This window comes from Cyanistes caeruleus, chromosome Z (genome assembly GCF_971803275.1).
Source record: "Cyanistes caeruleus chromosome Z, bCyaCae1.hap1.1, whole genome shotgun sequence".
Classification (NCBI taxonomy): Eukaryota; Metazoa; Chordata; class Aves; order Passeriformes; family Paridae; genus Cyanistes; species Cyanistes caeruleus.
The window spans coordinates 7,265,260-7,281,526 of NC_141732.1; the positions used below are offsets into that span (position 1 = coordinate 7,265,260).

Sequence of the window (16,267 nt, forward strand, 5' to 3'; positions counted from 1 at the left end):
TTTTTTGAGAGCCAAAGCTCTGTACTGCAGGTGGCCCAAGTGTGTGCAGAGTAATGCAGCTCCCAAAAACCCCCTTGTTTTTCCCAGAAGTCATTATCACTTGTTCCCAGGTGTGTCCAGATCTGGCAGGAGAAAGAGCCCACAGCACAGTGGGCACTGTGCCCTGCCCAGACAGAGCTCTCTGGCACTGAGCAGCAGCAGCAGCAGCAGCGCCAGCACTTTTCAACCTGCTCCTGCCTTGGCTTCACCTGGGGGACAGAAGCCTCTGGAAATCAGCACTGCCATTCATGTTCCCAGCTTGGAGCAGCTGCTGCTGCTGCTGGTGGGCTGATCCTGCCAGTCTGACTGCTTCCAAATGGGAATAAAGGCAGGTATATATGTACAGAGGAGCCCTGGGCACATCCAATAAATATGCAAATATGTGGAGAGATTTGTTAAGAATTATTTCAGCTGTTATGGCAACAGTGCTTTCTTTTCTGGTTCTGTGCAATGCTTTGGGCCATTCTCTTGGTCTGGTTGCCTTGTCTTTGGTCCCATGTGAGTGCTCAGTTGGGGAACAGGCTGTAGGTACTTGGGCCAATCTTGCTTTTATTCTTGGATCCCTTGAACAACAGGGTTTGTTTCACCAGGGGAGTTTGTGCAGCTTTGTGACAGAGGAGAACTTCCCAGGCTATTTGGTGTTTGCTGTAGGGGAGGTTGGGTTCCTTTGCATAAATTTGCATAAATTCCAAGGCAGAACACTTGCTTTGTGATGTCAGGACATGGTTGCCACGTTGTCGTGGTGACATCAGAAGGTTGCCTTGGTGCACGGAAGGCCTCAGTGTCAGAGTAGCTCTTGGGCTTGCTCAGTGCAGGAGCATCCTCCTGCTTGAGGCGTTTGTCAGTGGGCAGTTGCACACTGACAGGAGCCTTGTTCTTCTTGAGTTGGAGCAGTGTCTGCAAACTGGCACAGTGCTCCAGTGATGGAGCCACTCGCTGCTGCAGTTTGCACTGTTTATGGCTTTGTTTATTCCGGCTATTACCTGACAAACCTGGCATGTAAGTAGAGGTTTTCCCTGGGTGTAACCTAAGCTGGATTTTGTAGGTCTTCCTGCTTTTTCTTAGTGCCTGGATTGATTTTGAAACAGAAGGACCATTAGGATGCCACTGCTTTGCTAGAGCTCCTGTCAACAAGTTTAGCAAAAACGGGATGCCTGTAGCCAGGGGTCTGCAGGCAGCATTTGCAAGGGTTCCATTCCCTGCACAGGAGAGTCTGTGGCAGCAGAGTCTGTCCTTTCCTCAGTTTGCTGGCTCAAGCAGGATAGCTTTGAAAATGCAATGACCTTCTCAGAAGGCCTTCTTAAGACTTTGTGGTTCTCCCCATAATTGAGGGAAAGCTTCTTTTGTTCTCAGTTTTGTCATGAAAGGATTTGACTAAGTTCACCCTTTTCTGAGTGCTAGAATAGCAATAGCCTTTGCAATGAAGTGCAAACTCCAAAGCAGCGAGTGTGTGCTCCCGAACACTGGAGCTGCTGTTGCTGTGCTGCACAATAGAACTGCCACAGCTCAGGGGGATTTGGGGGAAGATTTTCTGGGCCAATGTTTTCAGCAAGTTAATGAGATTTACTGCATGCAACTTATCTTTTTAAAAAGTACTTGAAAGGGAAAAGAGCAAAAGCTACTTTATCTGTTGGACAAGACTCGAGCATTGACTGTTAAAGAACACTTTGCATGTTCTTGATCAACTTTGTGTTCACTTACTGGCAAAAGAGGCCAAAGTGTAGGCACAAGCAAGAATAGTGCCCAGTTCCCTTTCTGCATGTTGGAAAGAATTATGCACCCTGAGGGATGCTGTCAGAGGAAAATACCCTCTGTTTGGGTTCACTTATTCTATGGGATTCAGCAGCCCAGGCAGTTTTCTCACCCCATTGCGTTCATTTTCCCTTGCTCACTGCAGGTCACCTGAGGCGTGTGTTCAGATGTGCCGATCCTGAGGTGAGTGAGAAAGAAACCTTTGATATTCCTGCTGTTGGAGAATTGTGGAGCAAGCTGGGAGCTTGGCCTGTGGCAGTAGAGTGTAGGTGGCCAGCTGAGTAGGCTGAAAGGAAATCCATTTCCATGTCTGCAGCAGTGATAGCAAAGGCATTGCTGCCTATTTCCTCATCTTCCACTGCAGTGCTTTCAAAGAACCAGAAGACCAGTTTTGCAGAAAGAACACTGCTTAACACTGCTTCTTGACAGTAGCCAGGGTGGGAGATCTAATTCAGACAATTTGCAGTCCAGTTGAATTAAGCCATTTTCATTTAGTTGGAGTGACTTAGAATCCCATTGCTATCAAAGTGGATGATTTGTCTTTAGTCGAGCTGGTTGTAGAAATAGAGCAGAATAGAAGTAAGGTTATAAATGATAGGTAGCTGCCTGTCCCTAACACTACTATCTCTGCACAGAGCCCAGAACCAACAGTAGACTCTTCTCTGGCTCCCTCTGCTCCTGGAGAAGAGGCCAAAGAGGAGCAAAATGACCGCGAGCCTCCAGCAGTGGTCACACCCCAGCCTGAACATTCAGAGACTGTAAGTGCCACTTCTGGCTGGTGTTGTCTTTAGTGCAAGGCACAGCTGCAAGTTCCTGAGCAGCCAGCACTTGCTGTTGGTAGCTGAGGCTGCTGAGTGCAGGAGTCGTGCCAGCACCTAGCAAGTCACCCCAGCCAATGGCAGCTGAAAAATGACTTTTGATCTGTCATGTTTAGGCCCCCAATTGCTGGGATTCTGAGAGGGGCCAGCCTGAAGCATGAAGGCTCCCTGTGCCCAGAGGAGGGAGCATGTCAAAGACACTCTGCTCAGCCATGTCACATTCTGGAGAGGACACTATGGTCTGGAGAGTCCTGTGCCCTACAGACTGGCCAAGAAGCTGCAGGCACAAAAGATGTGGATCTGACCACACAGGCGCTTTGGGGTGGTTTGTCCCCATGAGCTTATTGAGTGTGCTTACCTGGGAGTATTTCAGAGACACACTGGGGATGTGAAATTTCTGACTGAAATCAGGGATTTTGGTGCCTTTGTTGCTGGGTTTCTGTTTTGCCTCTTCAGGCAGAGCAGTCAGTAGCAGAGCTGACAGGTGCTCTGAGCCCACATCTCTTCTGGCTCTTGATAAGCTGCAAAGATATGATTTTGTTGTCCATGAATCCATGTGGGGCCACTCTTCTCTTGTGCCAGAAGACACAAATTGCACTGTCCTGAATCCTTCTTCTGAGGCAAAACCAGAGACTCCATATGTCTGTTGAGACTTTTCTTTCTGAAGTCTGCAGCTTTGAAAACTCCCCTGGAGCCTGGAGGCTGGGATAAAGCCGCAAGTCCTTGAGTGCTGTCTTGTGTTGCTAAGAACAGGACAGGCATCTCCAAATTCTGGATAGTGCCTTTAAAGTCAAATGTGCAACTCGGTGCCTGAGCAGCTGCCTGGGACAAGGCACCCAGGGGTGTCGCTCAACAGCAGCTGAACGTGAGCCAGCGTGGGCTCAGGTGGCCAAGAAGGCCTGGGGCATGCTGGCCATGTGTCAGCAAGAGTGGGGCAGCAGGAGCAGGGCAGTGAGCATCCCCCTGTGCTGGGCAGCACTGTGGCGCTTCAAGTCTGCTTCAAGCAGACTTCCATCAATCCCAACATAACAGTGCTCCCCACTTGGGCCCCTTTCATTGACAATTTCATTCTTTGCTTTGTTTATTTGTCTTGTGGTTTGATTGTAAAAAGGACTCTGTGTAATTTCTCAATCTGCAGCCATTAAAGGTGCTTTGGCTCAACCCTTCCTGCCCACTTGCAGCACTGGAAGAGACTCTGTTAGAATTTGAATTTGGAAGATGGCAGTTCTGGAAAATGCAGTATTTTTGCAGAACACATAGTTTGGGGTGGGGATGTTGGGGCAGAAGGAGCTGTTCTGGTGCCAGGCCAGACAGCAGGGCTTGCACATCACTTTCAGGTGAACAGTGCCCATGCCTTTTGGCAGCCCATGGTTGATCAATAGGTGCTGTGTTTGGGAACTGAGCAGGAAATCAATGGCCTTGCATTCCAGCTGGTGCTGAGAGATCAGAGAGGCTGGGAGGGGCTAGGCTTCATTTCTGATTGCAGCCACTTCAGCACCATCAGTGTGCTTGAGTCCAAGAGAAGAACTTGTCTGAGCACAGATGCACAAAGAAGACTGCAGTTCCCAGAGCAGTGCTCTGCGTCTGACAGCAAAGCACCAACACAATCCAGATTCCCCAAGAGTGTGATTTATTGAAGCAACAGGAGAGCAAGTTCAGCACTGCTGCTGATGGGGGCACTGGCTACCAAGTGTTGATGTGTGTAGGGATAGAAAGTATAGCAAGAGAGTTTATAATAGTGATTATCTATCTATCTATCTATCTATCTATCTATCTATCTATCTATCTATCTATCTATCCATCTATCCATCTATCCATCTATCCATCTATCTATCTATCATCTATTTGACAGATATCAAATATTCCATTTGAATTTTCCCATCTCTGCTGCAAAGCAGTTGGTCTTATAAAGGCCATCTAAAGGCATCCCTTTGAGGAGAGGAGGAGAGACAGGTTCCATTGACTGATCCGGAGCAGGCAGAGATGATTCCCCCTGCAGAGATGGTTGTTTTTTTTCTCTTCAGAACTCTTTTCCTCCTCCACTCTCTTCTGCTGTGAAACCTTCTTTTTATGCAACAAATTGCTGCATGTCCTAAGGGAGTGGAACAATCCCAAGCTCTAGGTGGAGTTTGGAGACTTTGGTCATACATGGATTACATGACACATGGTTTCCTTCATTGGCATCCCTAGGGGTGTGTCAATTCATTTGTTGATGGGGCCTTTGGAGGATCTCTGTTAGTGCCGCTCAGAATTCTCAGCTGACAAAAGAGGGAGGATAAACACCTTGGTCCTCTTCCATATACTCAGGTGGCCATAGGGGCTCTCTGACCTCCATCAGAGGATCAAATTGCACACATCCTTATCTCCTGACCGAGCAGGATTTCTAACAAGAGTGAAGATGTCAGAAAGGCAGGAATGGTGGTGCAGGCCTGAAGAGAACATGAACTCCACAAGTGTCTCTCACAAGGGATGAAATCACACAGGAAGCCACCTGCAGAGTCAGGATGGAATTGTGGGACAGGGCTGAGTGTGAGTGACTATGGAAAGACAAAGAGGACAGAGCAGAAGGGGAGGGAGGCCCTCAGCAGACCCTTGAGAAATGGCACACATTTCCTGTCAGCTGCCCAAGAGTCTGTTGGAGATTCAGACCCAGCTGGACCCTGATTGTACTGCCAGTGTCACTTTGGAATCTGGGTCTCCCCATGGGCAGAGAACAAGCCAGGAGAGCAGCAGCACAGTGCTTTGGGAACGTGTGAGCCCATCAGTGTTTGAGTCTTGGCCCACAAATGTTGTGTGGGGAGTTGAAGGCCATGTTCTCTTGCTTTCTGTGCAGGTTGTTCTGGAGAAAGAGCAGGAGCAGATTGATTTATCAGAGATGCCATGCCAGACTGAGGGAGAGCTGTTGCCAGCCCGAGAGCAGGAAGAGCAGCTTGGGCAGCAGGTGGAAGAGCCACTGGAGAATGGCCAGGTAAGCCTGACTCAGCAGGTGACAGAGTGCAGGGCAGGAAGAGGGGCATAAAACACAGCTCTTGGGACTGAGGAGGCCAGGAGTCCTAGAAGCACTGAAAGCACAGAGCCTTGTAATCTGCAGAGATCAGCTCTGGGACAGGAGGGTTACAGTGGAAGCAGAGGTGGTTAAGTAGGCAGAAAGAAGTGACTGAATGAGTGTGATTTTGAGGCTGAAAGAGGGAAAAGCTGAGCCTGATGGCAGCTCCCAGTCACTTCTTCTTCCTTTGTGTGTACAGAACATCAAGGCAGAGCCACAGGCAGAGTTGCCTGAAGCTCAGAGTGCCATTGTGGCGGTGAAGAGGAGGCACCAGGAAGACATGAGGAACATTCAAGAGGAGATGACACTCTATCGGCAGAGAAGAGATCAACAAAACAAGGTGAGTGATATAGTGCCAGCCACTCCACTCATCAAGCTGTCTCTCTCATGTGTTTTAGAGGACAGCAAGGAAAATCTCCAGGCAGAGATGCAGGATACTCGGGCTAGGATCAAGGAAAGGGAGAAGAGGCTGGAGGAAGAAATGAAGATGGTTGAAGAGGAAATCAATCAACTGATTCAGGAGAAGAATTTTCTACATAAACAAGTGAGTGAAACAGCGATAGGCACTGCAGTCACTGCAGTCTGGTGGTTTGTGCCCTTCTTGCCTTTCCCCTGCAGAGCAGCAGGGAGCTGGGGTGATGCCCCTCAGTGCCATCCTGCTGTAGTGTCTATCCCAGCTGCTTTGAAGGAAACTTGCTGGTGTGCTGAATCCCAGATGCTGCTCCGGACAGTGGCACAAGTCGCTTTCCCCTTTTGCCAGCACTCGTCTGAATGCATTCCCGCTGGCCTCTTCCTGCTCTCCTTGTTTTTTCAGGTGTTTTTGCAAGTGAACACAGTCACCCAGATAGATGTTGAACACAAGCCACAAGCTGTCTGTATCCCTTGTTGAATCTGCTCCTCTCCAGCTCTCTCCCTTTCCTCACAGTCAATGAGCCTTGGCAGAAAGGGACAAGCTGTAGTCTCTGACTGCTTTGTTCTGTTTGACTTGAGGTGGAAATGTTGACATCTCACCTGTCAGCCTGCAAAGGCTTCCAGCAAATGACTGGTGATGAAGAGCCCCAAGGTCGACATAAGGCACAGCAACTGTCCCAAGAAGAGATGCTGAAGGTTGGGAATGTGTCAAAGATGGAGGAAAAGTGGACTCATTGTGAGGAGGTACAACATTTGGACAAGGATCTGCAAATGTGTCTGCAGTCTTTGGAGGGGGAAAGGGATCCTTGGGAGGAAATGGAATGGTCATTGCTGCAGTCATCCTTCAGAAAATCCATGAAAATGGAATATGAAGGTGGCCATGAACTCAAATAAAACAACCTCTGGTTTTGACCATTTGGTTTCAGAAGCAGGTGTCCAAAATAATCCAGTTTATGAGCTTGGCATGTGGCTAAGAGCAACTTCTTACAGGCTTGAATTTGAAAAGGGTACTCGGGGTGATCTCTGCCAGTCACTTTTCTGACACCAACTCATTTCTACTCTCAGAGCTACCAAGGAGCCTTGGTTCCCCTCCCTGAGAAGTGGAGCCTGTGCAATTTCTTCATCTCCAGCACTGACACAGATGCTGCTCAGCCACAGGAGGATTTCCCGGAGCTACTGAGTACATCTAATTTATTTCTTGTCTGAGGGACAGTGAATTGTGTGCACATGCCAGCATAGCTGTACCAAATGTTCCTCCTCAGTTTGGTGTCACAGGGACATTTAGGTCTCTCCACAGGAAGTGCTCTGCTTCGAGACAGGGAGAGAGCACTCTGCATGTTGTTCCTGCTGTCCCTGAGGGCAGCCTGGACTCGTTAAAGTTTACCTGGCTTCCCTTTCTACTGAAGAAAGAAGCAGGAATTGTTGCTGGAGCAGTTGCTTGAGTTCTACCCATTGGCCCAACCCCTGCTCAGATCAGTCTCTAGGAAAACACATCAAGCCCTCTGTGATTCTGCAGCACAACCCATTTAATCTGCTTCTTGCCCATAAGAGCTGCCAGTGTTACGCCCTCCCATAAAGACCTGGTGGGGCTGAGAAAAGATCCCAGTTGATTCTGTGTGTACTTTCACCTGCTGAGACAAAAAAGGGCATTGATCCACACCTCGGTGTGTCTGATGACAAAGCCAATCCTGTTGTGTCCTGAATGGGGGCAGCAGCTTGTCAGGGGCTGAGGCTGGCTGTGGCTTGTGGCCATGGCTTGTTCTCATGCTTGGCCTTTGGCAGCCTTGCTGTGTGCCCTGGCCCTGAGGGCTGCTCTGACTGCAGGGGCTGGAACCTTCCTTAGCTGGGAGAGTGGTGCTGCCGCCCGGCCGGCCGCTGCAGAGCTGAGCTGGCCCGAGGCAGCAGCCCCCGTCTGGGCCGGCTTCTGCACGGCACGGCCTGGACTCCCGAGAGGGACAGCATCTCCTCTGGGCAGCTGTGCGTGTCACAGCGGCGCCTGAGCAGCACTGCTCTCCTCGCTGCCCTTGCCCGCTGTGCCCACTTGGGAAGGTGGGGGGGACATGTGCGGTGCTGAGAGGCCGAGTCCAATGGCAGCCACTGATCCGCGCTGTCAGGGTGAAGGGAAGCACTGGGGTTCTTCCCATGGGCCATGGGCAAGGGCGTCTTGGAGCTCAGCCTGCTCATACAGGGTGAGGGTGCTGATGCTGAAAGCCCCTTTGGAATGGGTTACAGCATCAGCTGCTCTGCTTTACAGATGGAAAGGCGTTCATTCTTTTGGCAAACAGCTGCAAGCTAGAGAAGATGCCCTCCTCTCCTGGGAATGCATCTCCCTGGGCTTTATTTCCTGACAAGAGAAGTCTTCAAAGTACTGGACAAAACCAGTCTCTCTGCTGGCCTTTTGGACTGCAGAACTGCCTGGCTTGTTGCTCTTGTTGTTGTTGTTGTGGTTGCTGCCCAGCTGACCACAAAGGGTTCAGAGCCCCAGACAGTGGGGCTTTCATATCTCCTGGAAATTGGAATTTCTGCTTGAAAGTGAGAATCCTACATTTTGTTTCCCTCAGGGAGAATGGTGAATGTGGAAAATCCCAAACGAAAATACATTGAACTGGAAAATCTCGGCAGCGGGTGAGTCCACAGATACTTCTACGCAGCCTTGGGCCAGGTATTTCGCTGGTGGAATATCCATCAAGTGGGAAGTCAGACAAGCTGCAAACATGTTTACACACCAGGGTTAGTCTGCCCCATCTCTCAGTACTGACCAGAATTTGTAAGTGTGCTCAGAAGGCATTGCCAATGACCTCCCCATGCTGCCAACCAAGGTCTTGCCTGCAGCAAGGAACAGAACCTGGTAGATCTCCTTGTCTCTCAAGTGTGGGACAGCTCTGTGGTAATTTCCTTAGCATTTGTGTATGTCTCAAGATCATAGAATTTTGCCACACGAATGACAGAAGAAGACTCTTGCTTACCTGAAAGAGCAACCTGCCCCCTTATGATAGCTGTCAGATAACAGTCCTCAGGGACATTTCTTTCCAAGAGTTTGGTAAAGCAAATACTCCATGCTCAGGGTTAGAACTGCCCAGTTTAGAGACTGATAGCCGAGATGAAGGAATAAGCTGTCTTTTTGAGCTGAGGCAGGAAAGCCCAGCACTTCAGGAACAGGCCCAGTGCCCATGCACATGAGGGGAAAATGTATCATCTGCCTTCTGGCAGACCCCTCCTGCAACCTGCAACTTTTAGGTATTTACAGCAGAGATCTCCTGTCTGGAGTGGCTTTCACTGCAAGATCTAAACATCTTCTCCTTTCTTTGCTGCTGTTTTGTTTCTAGGGCCTTTGGAGAGGTTTCTAGAGCACTTGACATTGCCACAGGAGGAGAGGTAAATGTCAACAGCCCCTGCAGACTCTGCTGCTCTCGAGGCCTTTCCCTACGGGTGACATCTGTGCCTGGAGCTTTGGGTAGAGCTGTGCAGGAAAGGCACAAGAAACACAGACTGGTGCCAGCCTGCAAATTGCACTTGGGACAGTCTTTGTCCTTCTCAGCTGCCAGTAGGAAGGCAAGGAGGGCAGCGGTTCCTTGCAGAGAAGGACGTGCCCACTTGCTCTCAATTGCTAAAACCAAGGTTTAGCATCTCACTTAGAGGATCTCTCTGCTCTTTGGGGCTACAGCTTCAGAGTCCTGAATCCTCATTTCTGGCTGACAGCAAATACATCTGAATGTTACTGGTAGCTCATTAGCCACTTGGGAGCTGTACGTAGGGAGAGATCTGCAAGGTGTCCCTAAAAGCCCAAAGGCCTGCCTGTATCCACAGAGTACCAAGGCACAGATTACTTCTTTGGAAGTGCAGGCAGAGCAGCAGAGGGTGTGGTCAGAGCTTTGTGGGTGAGACTTGATACACCTTTGTTACCAAGTGGACAAGGCAAAGTGTCAGTGGTCAGGTGTCATGTAACTGTCCCCAAGGGAGCAGAGCAATGGGCTGTTGGATTGTCACTTCTTAATTACTCCGATGTCTAATCACAAGGTGCTTTGGCACAGCTTGGCTGTGCCGTTCCAGAATCACTCACTCCATGTGAGAAGCTCCATGCCAACTTCCAAAGTTACAAATTTTCAATATCATTTTAGGTGGCCATAAAGAAAATCAATCTTCAAGAACTGGTCAGGAAGGAAGCAACTGCTTATGAACTCATGGTCATGAAAATGAATAGGAACCCCAACATTGTGACCTGTTTAGAGAGGTGAGGGATTCTTGTTTTATCCCACCAATATTTATTTACATACTTCATGCATGCAAAGTTAAAAACCCACTTTGGATACTGGCAGAAAAAAGAGCTTGTAATTACTGGTTTATTATGATTTCTCACCTTATCTCCAGTGGATGGAAGAGATTTTTGCATTTTGTCTGCATTATTCTACCCTGGCAAATGCAGTTTGAAAATTGTCCAAAAATCTGGATCAGCCTTATCTTAAGAACAAAACACCCTGTAAATTCATTTTTTCCACATTGGATTGGGGCTTAACTTTTTCAAGTTTTTAGGAGCACCTTTGAAGTGCTGATAAACCACCCTAGAGAGAGGATTTCCCTTGCATTGCTGCCCTTTTTCCATTGCTCTGCATGCCAGGAAGACTCGGTGTTATTACCAGAGATACCATGTGTGACAGCTTTTTTATCTGGGCTGTTACTAAAGTGCATTTTTCACTTGCTGGCCATTTAAGACATCTCCCTTTTTATACATGTGCCATTCTCCTTGAGACTGCACAGACTGCAAACCCTGCACAGCCTAGAGGCAATGTCTGTTCCTTTTATTCTGTCCTTGTAACAAAGGCACCCAGAAACAACTGTTGTCTTTTGCAAACATCAACGTAGCCATGCATGTTCATCTCCACACCCTTGTTTCCTTCTTTCAGTTACTTTGTGGGGAAGCACCTTTGGCTGGTGATGGAGTACATGGACGGAGGCACTCTGAGAGATATCATCAATGAGACTCAAATGTCGGAAGGAGAGATTGCAGTTGTCAGCCGTGAGGTCAGGGATCCCACCTGTGCTTCCAAGGGCTTGAGCAAGATTGTCTGGGAAACTGGGGCTCAGAATGGGAGTGATTTCATGGGCCAAGCTTGGTTTCTGTGTTGCTGGTATGCTATGGGCAAGCAAGAGCCTTTCAAGTGAACTGCCTGCCAGTGTCCCTGCACTCACTCTACTCACTCCTTGTACTCTTATCTCCTGCTGCTGTATTCTAGCTCTGTCACTTCTATTTGGATTTGCTGTTCTCCACCCTGCCTCTCTAAATGCTTACTTTGTGCTTCTCTGCACTGCATTCCTTGCCTGTAAAAGCAAAGGTGCTGGTTGGCAGAATTTGAAATGAACAGCAGAGAAGAAAAAGAGACTCATTTCTTTTAAGTCTCAACTGAAAAGGATAGTAATGCAGCGCAAATGCTGTTTGCTTCTGAGCACACCCACTGCAGCTGCAGTCACTCTGCCTGGTTTGCAGGGGACAGTCTACAACAGCAGTTGCTGCTGCTGTTTCAAAAGCTGCCATGCCTTTCCTGACAAAGGTCCGGCTCTGCTGCTGTTGCAGCAGCAGGCTCTTCCTCTCAGTGGCACTGTGTTCTGCCATTACTCCCCATTCCCCTGCAAAGGGAATTTTTACAGCTGCTTCCTTGCTTGTGTGATGAAATCACATCACTCATTTTTATCTCCCTCTTTTTTTTTCTCTCTCAGTGCCTGCAAGGACTGGATTTTCTTCACTCCAACCATGTGATCCATCAAGATGTGAAGAGCTGCAACATCCTTCTCAGAACGGACGGCTCTGTCAAGCTGGGTCAGTGTATTCTTGGTCAGGTTCAGCCTCCCAGGGATGTGGGGCTGCTTTCAGTGACTGCCAGCTCCCCAAAAATGGTGCTGCTGGCAGTGCAGGGGCCCCTGCTGTGAGCTGAAGGCACAGTTGTGATGTGCACAGAGGTATGACAAGGTACCACAAGCAGTCAAGAGTGGCATTGCTGTGTCCCATCCAAAGGGAGAGAGCTACAATCTAAAGCTTCAGAAAAAGAAAGGCCATTGCTGGAGGAAGTGTAAAAAAGGTGGGGATTTTTTGAAGCAGCCAATGCCATATTTCCTTGGTTAAAGCCCTGAGGAAATCGAGCAGGAATGGATTTCCAGCAGATGACAAAGTGCATTCTGAGACTGGGAGTGGGCAATTCTTTTGCTTGGTTTCCTAATTGGAGCTGCCTTTCAGGGTGTGTTGTTTTCTCCACAGCTGACTTTGGCCTCTCTGCTCAGCTCACCCCTGAGCAGAGGAGACAGAGCTCCGTGGCCGGCACTTCTGGGTGGATGGCGCCTGAAGTCGTGACAGGTCACCCGTACGGCCCCAAAATGGACATATGGTCTTTTGGAATCGTGGGCATCGAAATGGTGGAACGAGAAGTTCCTTCCTGGAATGAAACTCCTGTCTCGGTAAGGTGCAAATACTCACTGATCCTGCTGACTTTCTCACCTGTCCCATGTTCTGTGTGCCACTGGACAAAATGCCATTGCCATCTGCTGGCACTACTTCCACCAAGGTCCCCTTCTAAAAATGTCCCTGCAGCACATCAGCATCTGCTGTATGTTTGGTTGCATCAGCAGGCAAGTGGCAGGTACCCAGTTCAGAAACGTGCCATTTTGGCCTGCAGCCCTGCTGGCCTCTGTGACATTTCTCTTTTGCTTTTTGAAAATTCTTGGAGCTTGTCTCTGAAGGAGAAGAATTTTTCAGTGGAGAGTTCAGCAGTGTAATAAATATCCTTTGAGGTGGAGTTCGGACCTTCGCAGTTTCAATTTTCTAGAAAAAGAAAAAATGAAAATAAAGAAAAGGAAATGGAAAAGAAAAAGCAGAAAAGAAGAGAAAAGGGACGAGAAAAAAAGAAAAAGGAATAGGATAAGGAAAAGGGGGAGGAAGAGGAAGGGAAAAGGGAAGGGAAAAGGAAAGAGAAAGAAGGAAAAGGAAAAGAAAAAGGAAAATATAAAACTAAACCTAAAATAAAAAATAAAAATAAAATCAGGAAAAGAAAAAGAAAAAGAAAAAGAAAAAGAAAAAGAAAAAGAAAAAGAAAAAGAAAAAGAAAAAGAAAAAGAAAAAGAAAAAGAAAAAGAAAAAGAAAAAGAAAAAGAAAAAGAAAAAGAAAAGGAAAATAATAGAACAAAGAGGAAAAGTAAACAGAAAATACAAAAATCAAAGTAGTTCTGCTTGCTTTTTCCTTTATTAAACAAAGCACATCCATTTTTGTCCAAATTCTAGCATCTTTTCCAAATCCTGTGGGAACTCTAAACTTTCAGGCTTTGAAGTCATCTGTACATTGTTCTGTCATGTGTCTGGGTGGCCTGGATAAGTTCAGGATGCGTTTTTCTCCAGCTGCAGTTAGAATTGTGTGCCAAAGCCCCGGCTGTTTCTTGGTACTTGAACAGGAGGATGAGCCTGCAGTCAGGTGCCTGGGGCTGGGATCCAAGGGGTGCGGTTGACGCCGCTGCTGTTCCTTTAGCACAGGAGCAAGGCCATCCCTGGGCTGCACAGCGCTAGTGACAGTGAGGACTCCCCACCATGCCCACTAGCTGAGCTCAGCTGCAGAGGGACAGGATAAAACCTTCTTTTTGACCTCTGCTGCTATGGGAAAAGTGAAGGAAGTTTTCCTCTGGCTTGAAGAGGATCAAAGTCTCCTTGGTCAGCATCTATTTCATTGCTACCAGCACTGGTGGGCGTTTTCATGCAGACTCCTAGGCCTCTCCCCACTGTCATTTCTGTCTGTTTTAAATGCTTTCTGCATCTGCATTTCTTTCAAGAACAGAACAAAAAGCTTGATGATTTTTGTTTCATGGAAGCTGTGCTTGAGGGACCAACAAGCACGGCAGTGATCCCTTTTGTGCAATAATCCTTGGAAATAGTATAGCTAGAGCAAATTCCCCCTCCCAAATGGCCTGTCAAGCTATTCACACAAGTTGGAGTGAATCCTCAGAGAAGCAAAAGCTGCATTTGGTGATGAAGTTCTCATTAACCAGAGAACTAGTCAATGAAAATCAGCTGCCAAGGAAAGATCTGCTGGATGATGGAAAAGCTGGGGCTGCCTCGGTGTTTAAGTTTTTTATTGGTATAGGAAAGTCATCTCTGCCTCTCTGCCAGGGCAAAAAATGCCACTGCAGAGTGGAGCTGAAACAACGGGCTCTGGGAGAGCAGTTGCAGATGGGAAAGAAGCAGGTGGAGCCTTGTGTTTCCTTTTTCTCCAGCCTCAACTCCTGATAAACGTAAGAGGGACACCAAAGCTGTGGCAGCCCAACCTATTCTCGCTTTCGCTGCATGACTTCCTGAACTGCTGCCTTCAGACAGACGAGGCACAGCGCTGGTCTGCTGAGGAGCTCCTGCAGGTAAAATGCCAAGGGGCTGCAGGTGAAACAGTGTCTGAGGGATGGGCTCCTCCTCCACTGAAATCCAAGGCATCAGATGTGCCCCCCTCCATCTCACCTCCAATCTTCCTTCTGTTCAAATGGAAATGGTGAGGAATTCTAGCAGGACTGGCAGGGACCTGTAAAGCTCATGTGGTCCAAGTGCCCTGCAGGGAGCAGGGACATCTTTAAAGGGATCAGGATGTCCAGAGCCCTCTCCCACCTGCCTGGAATGGTTCCAGGGACAGGGCACCTACAAGCTCTTAGGACAACCTATGCTAGTGTTGTTTGTGTGTCCAAGGAAACAAGTTCTTCCTTAGACTTCTTCTGATTCCATCCCCTTTTTCTTTAAACATATTAGCCCATGTCCTGTTGTCACTGGACCTATTCAAAAAGATGTCCTGCACACCCTCAGAAGCCACTCTGAAGTTTTGGAAAGTGGCTAGAAAGTCTCCCTGGGGCCTGTTCTTCTCCAGGCTGAATAACTCCAGCTCTCTCAGCCTGGCAGAGAAAGCACCATTTCTAGAGCCCTACTAGGGCAAAAGTCCCATCAAAATGAAGAAAGAAGAATCAATGGATGAGTGGGATTCTGGGCCAGGTTTGCCTGTGATGGCAAGGTCCTGCACGTGAAGATGGAGGTGCAGATGCCCCCATTGGTCCCCTTTCTGGGTCTGTCTGGGAACCAGAGGAATCCTGATTGAGGCTGTGAAGCATTGAGCTTGGAAAGTCATGGTTAACTGAGTTTTGTTGATTTCTTTTTTTCCCTTTTGGGCAGCATCCACTTGTAACATTAACTGAGCCTGTGTCCAGCCTGGTGCCGCTGATCATTTCAGTGAAGAGGAGGAAGGAGGAGAAAACATCAGGACCAGCGTAGAGTCAGCTTGTAGACTAGGATTGTAGAGTAGGGTTATAGAGTCAGATTGTAGACTAGAATTGTAGAGTAGGGTTATAGAGTAGGATTCTGAACTAGGATTGTAGAGTAGGGTTCTAGAGTAGGATTGTGGACTAGAATTGTAGAGTAGGGTTATAGAGTAGGAATATATATCAATAAGATTTCTGAAATTTTAACTCATCTGGAAGATTGCTTTCTTTTTTACCCTGTGAATAAACTCAGCATTTCCTTCTGACTTATCAGTTGTCTCTCCAAGGTGCAAAGTGATATTCATGTCTTCTTTGGTGTGCTTTGAAAGTGGGGAAGGCTCTTCTTCAGTCACCCTCTCCAAACTGCCCGGCCTTTGGAATTTGGCTCACTGGCTGGGTTTTGGCCAGCTGTGTGGTATGTCTAATTGAGGCAGAAAGGGCAATGGCATTTACAGGCAAAAGAAGTGGAGGAATGGGGCAGCCAAATCTTCCTGTGCAGATGCAGGCCTTCAGCTGTGACTCCAGAGCATTTGGGTTGCTGCCATTTGAATTTGTATCCCTGTGGTGGTTTCACATTGATTGATATTTGGAGAAGGAAGAAACCACCTATGGAAGAGATTTCTCAGAAAGAAGCTGCTGGGAGCTCCTTCTGTGCCTGGGAAAGGTCAATAGCTGGCTAGTGCTGAGAAGTGACAACATTTTGAACCATTTAGAAATGAGGTCTGCCTCTGTGAGATCTACATTTTTAAAAATAAAGTTTGGGAAATCTCTCTCTTGGCTTCCGGACCCAGAAGGTGATGGAGCTCTGGTGAGGCCGGCCCTGCTCGCCCACGGCCTGTGCTCCTGGGGGAGGCTGGGCCGGACCCCAGTGGCTCCTGGAGGGGGGATGGAGGCTGCAGAATCCCATCCCCAGGCAAGGCTGGGCCACAGCTGCTGACAT

At 48.2% G+C, this 16,267-nt stretch overlaps 1 protein-coding gene across 1 annotated transcript; it reads left to right on the forward strand.

Moving 5' to 3' along the window:
* The first annotated feature begins 756 nt into the window (after positions 1-756).
* LOC111944873 (serine/threonine-protein kinase PAK 2-like) lies at positions 757-15,597 on the forward strand. Its single transcript, XM_086867781.1, has 15 exons — positions 757-1,038; positions 1,937-1,974; positions 2,427-2,549; positions 5,443-5,577; positions 5,855-6,199; positions 6,646-6,810; positions 7,132-7,246; positions 8,628-8,691; positions 9,393-9,441; positions 10,185-10,297; positions 10,968-11,085; positions 11,779-11,878; positions 12,314-12,510; positions 14,311-14,448; positions 15,242-15,597. The coding sequence occupies exons 1-15, from the start codon at positions 963-965 to the stop codon at positions 15,338-15,340; spliced, it is 1,875 nt and encodes a 624-aa protein (XP_086723907.1). The 5' UTR covers positions 757-962; the 3' UTR covers positions 15,341-15,597.
* Positions 15,598-16,267: the final 670 nt, after the last annotated feature.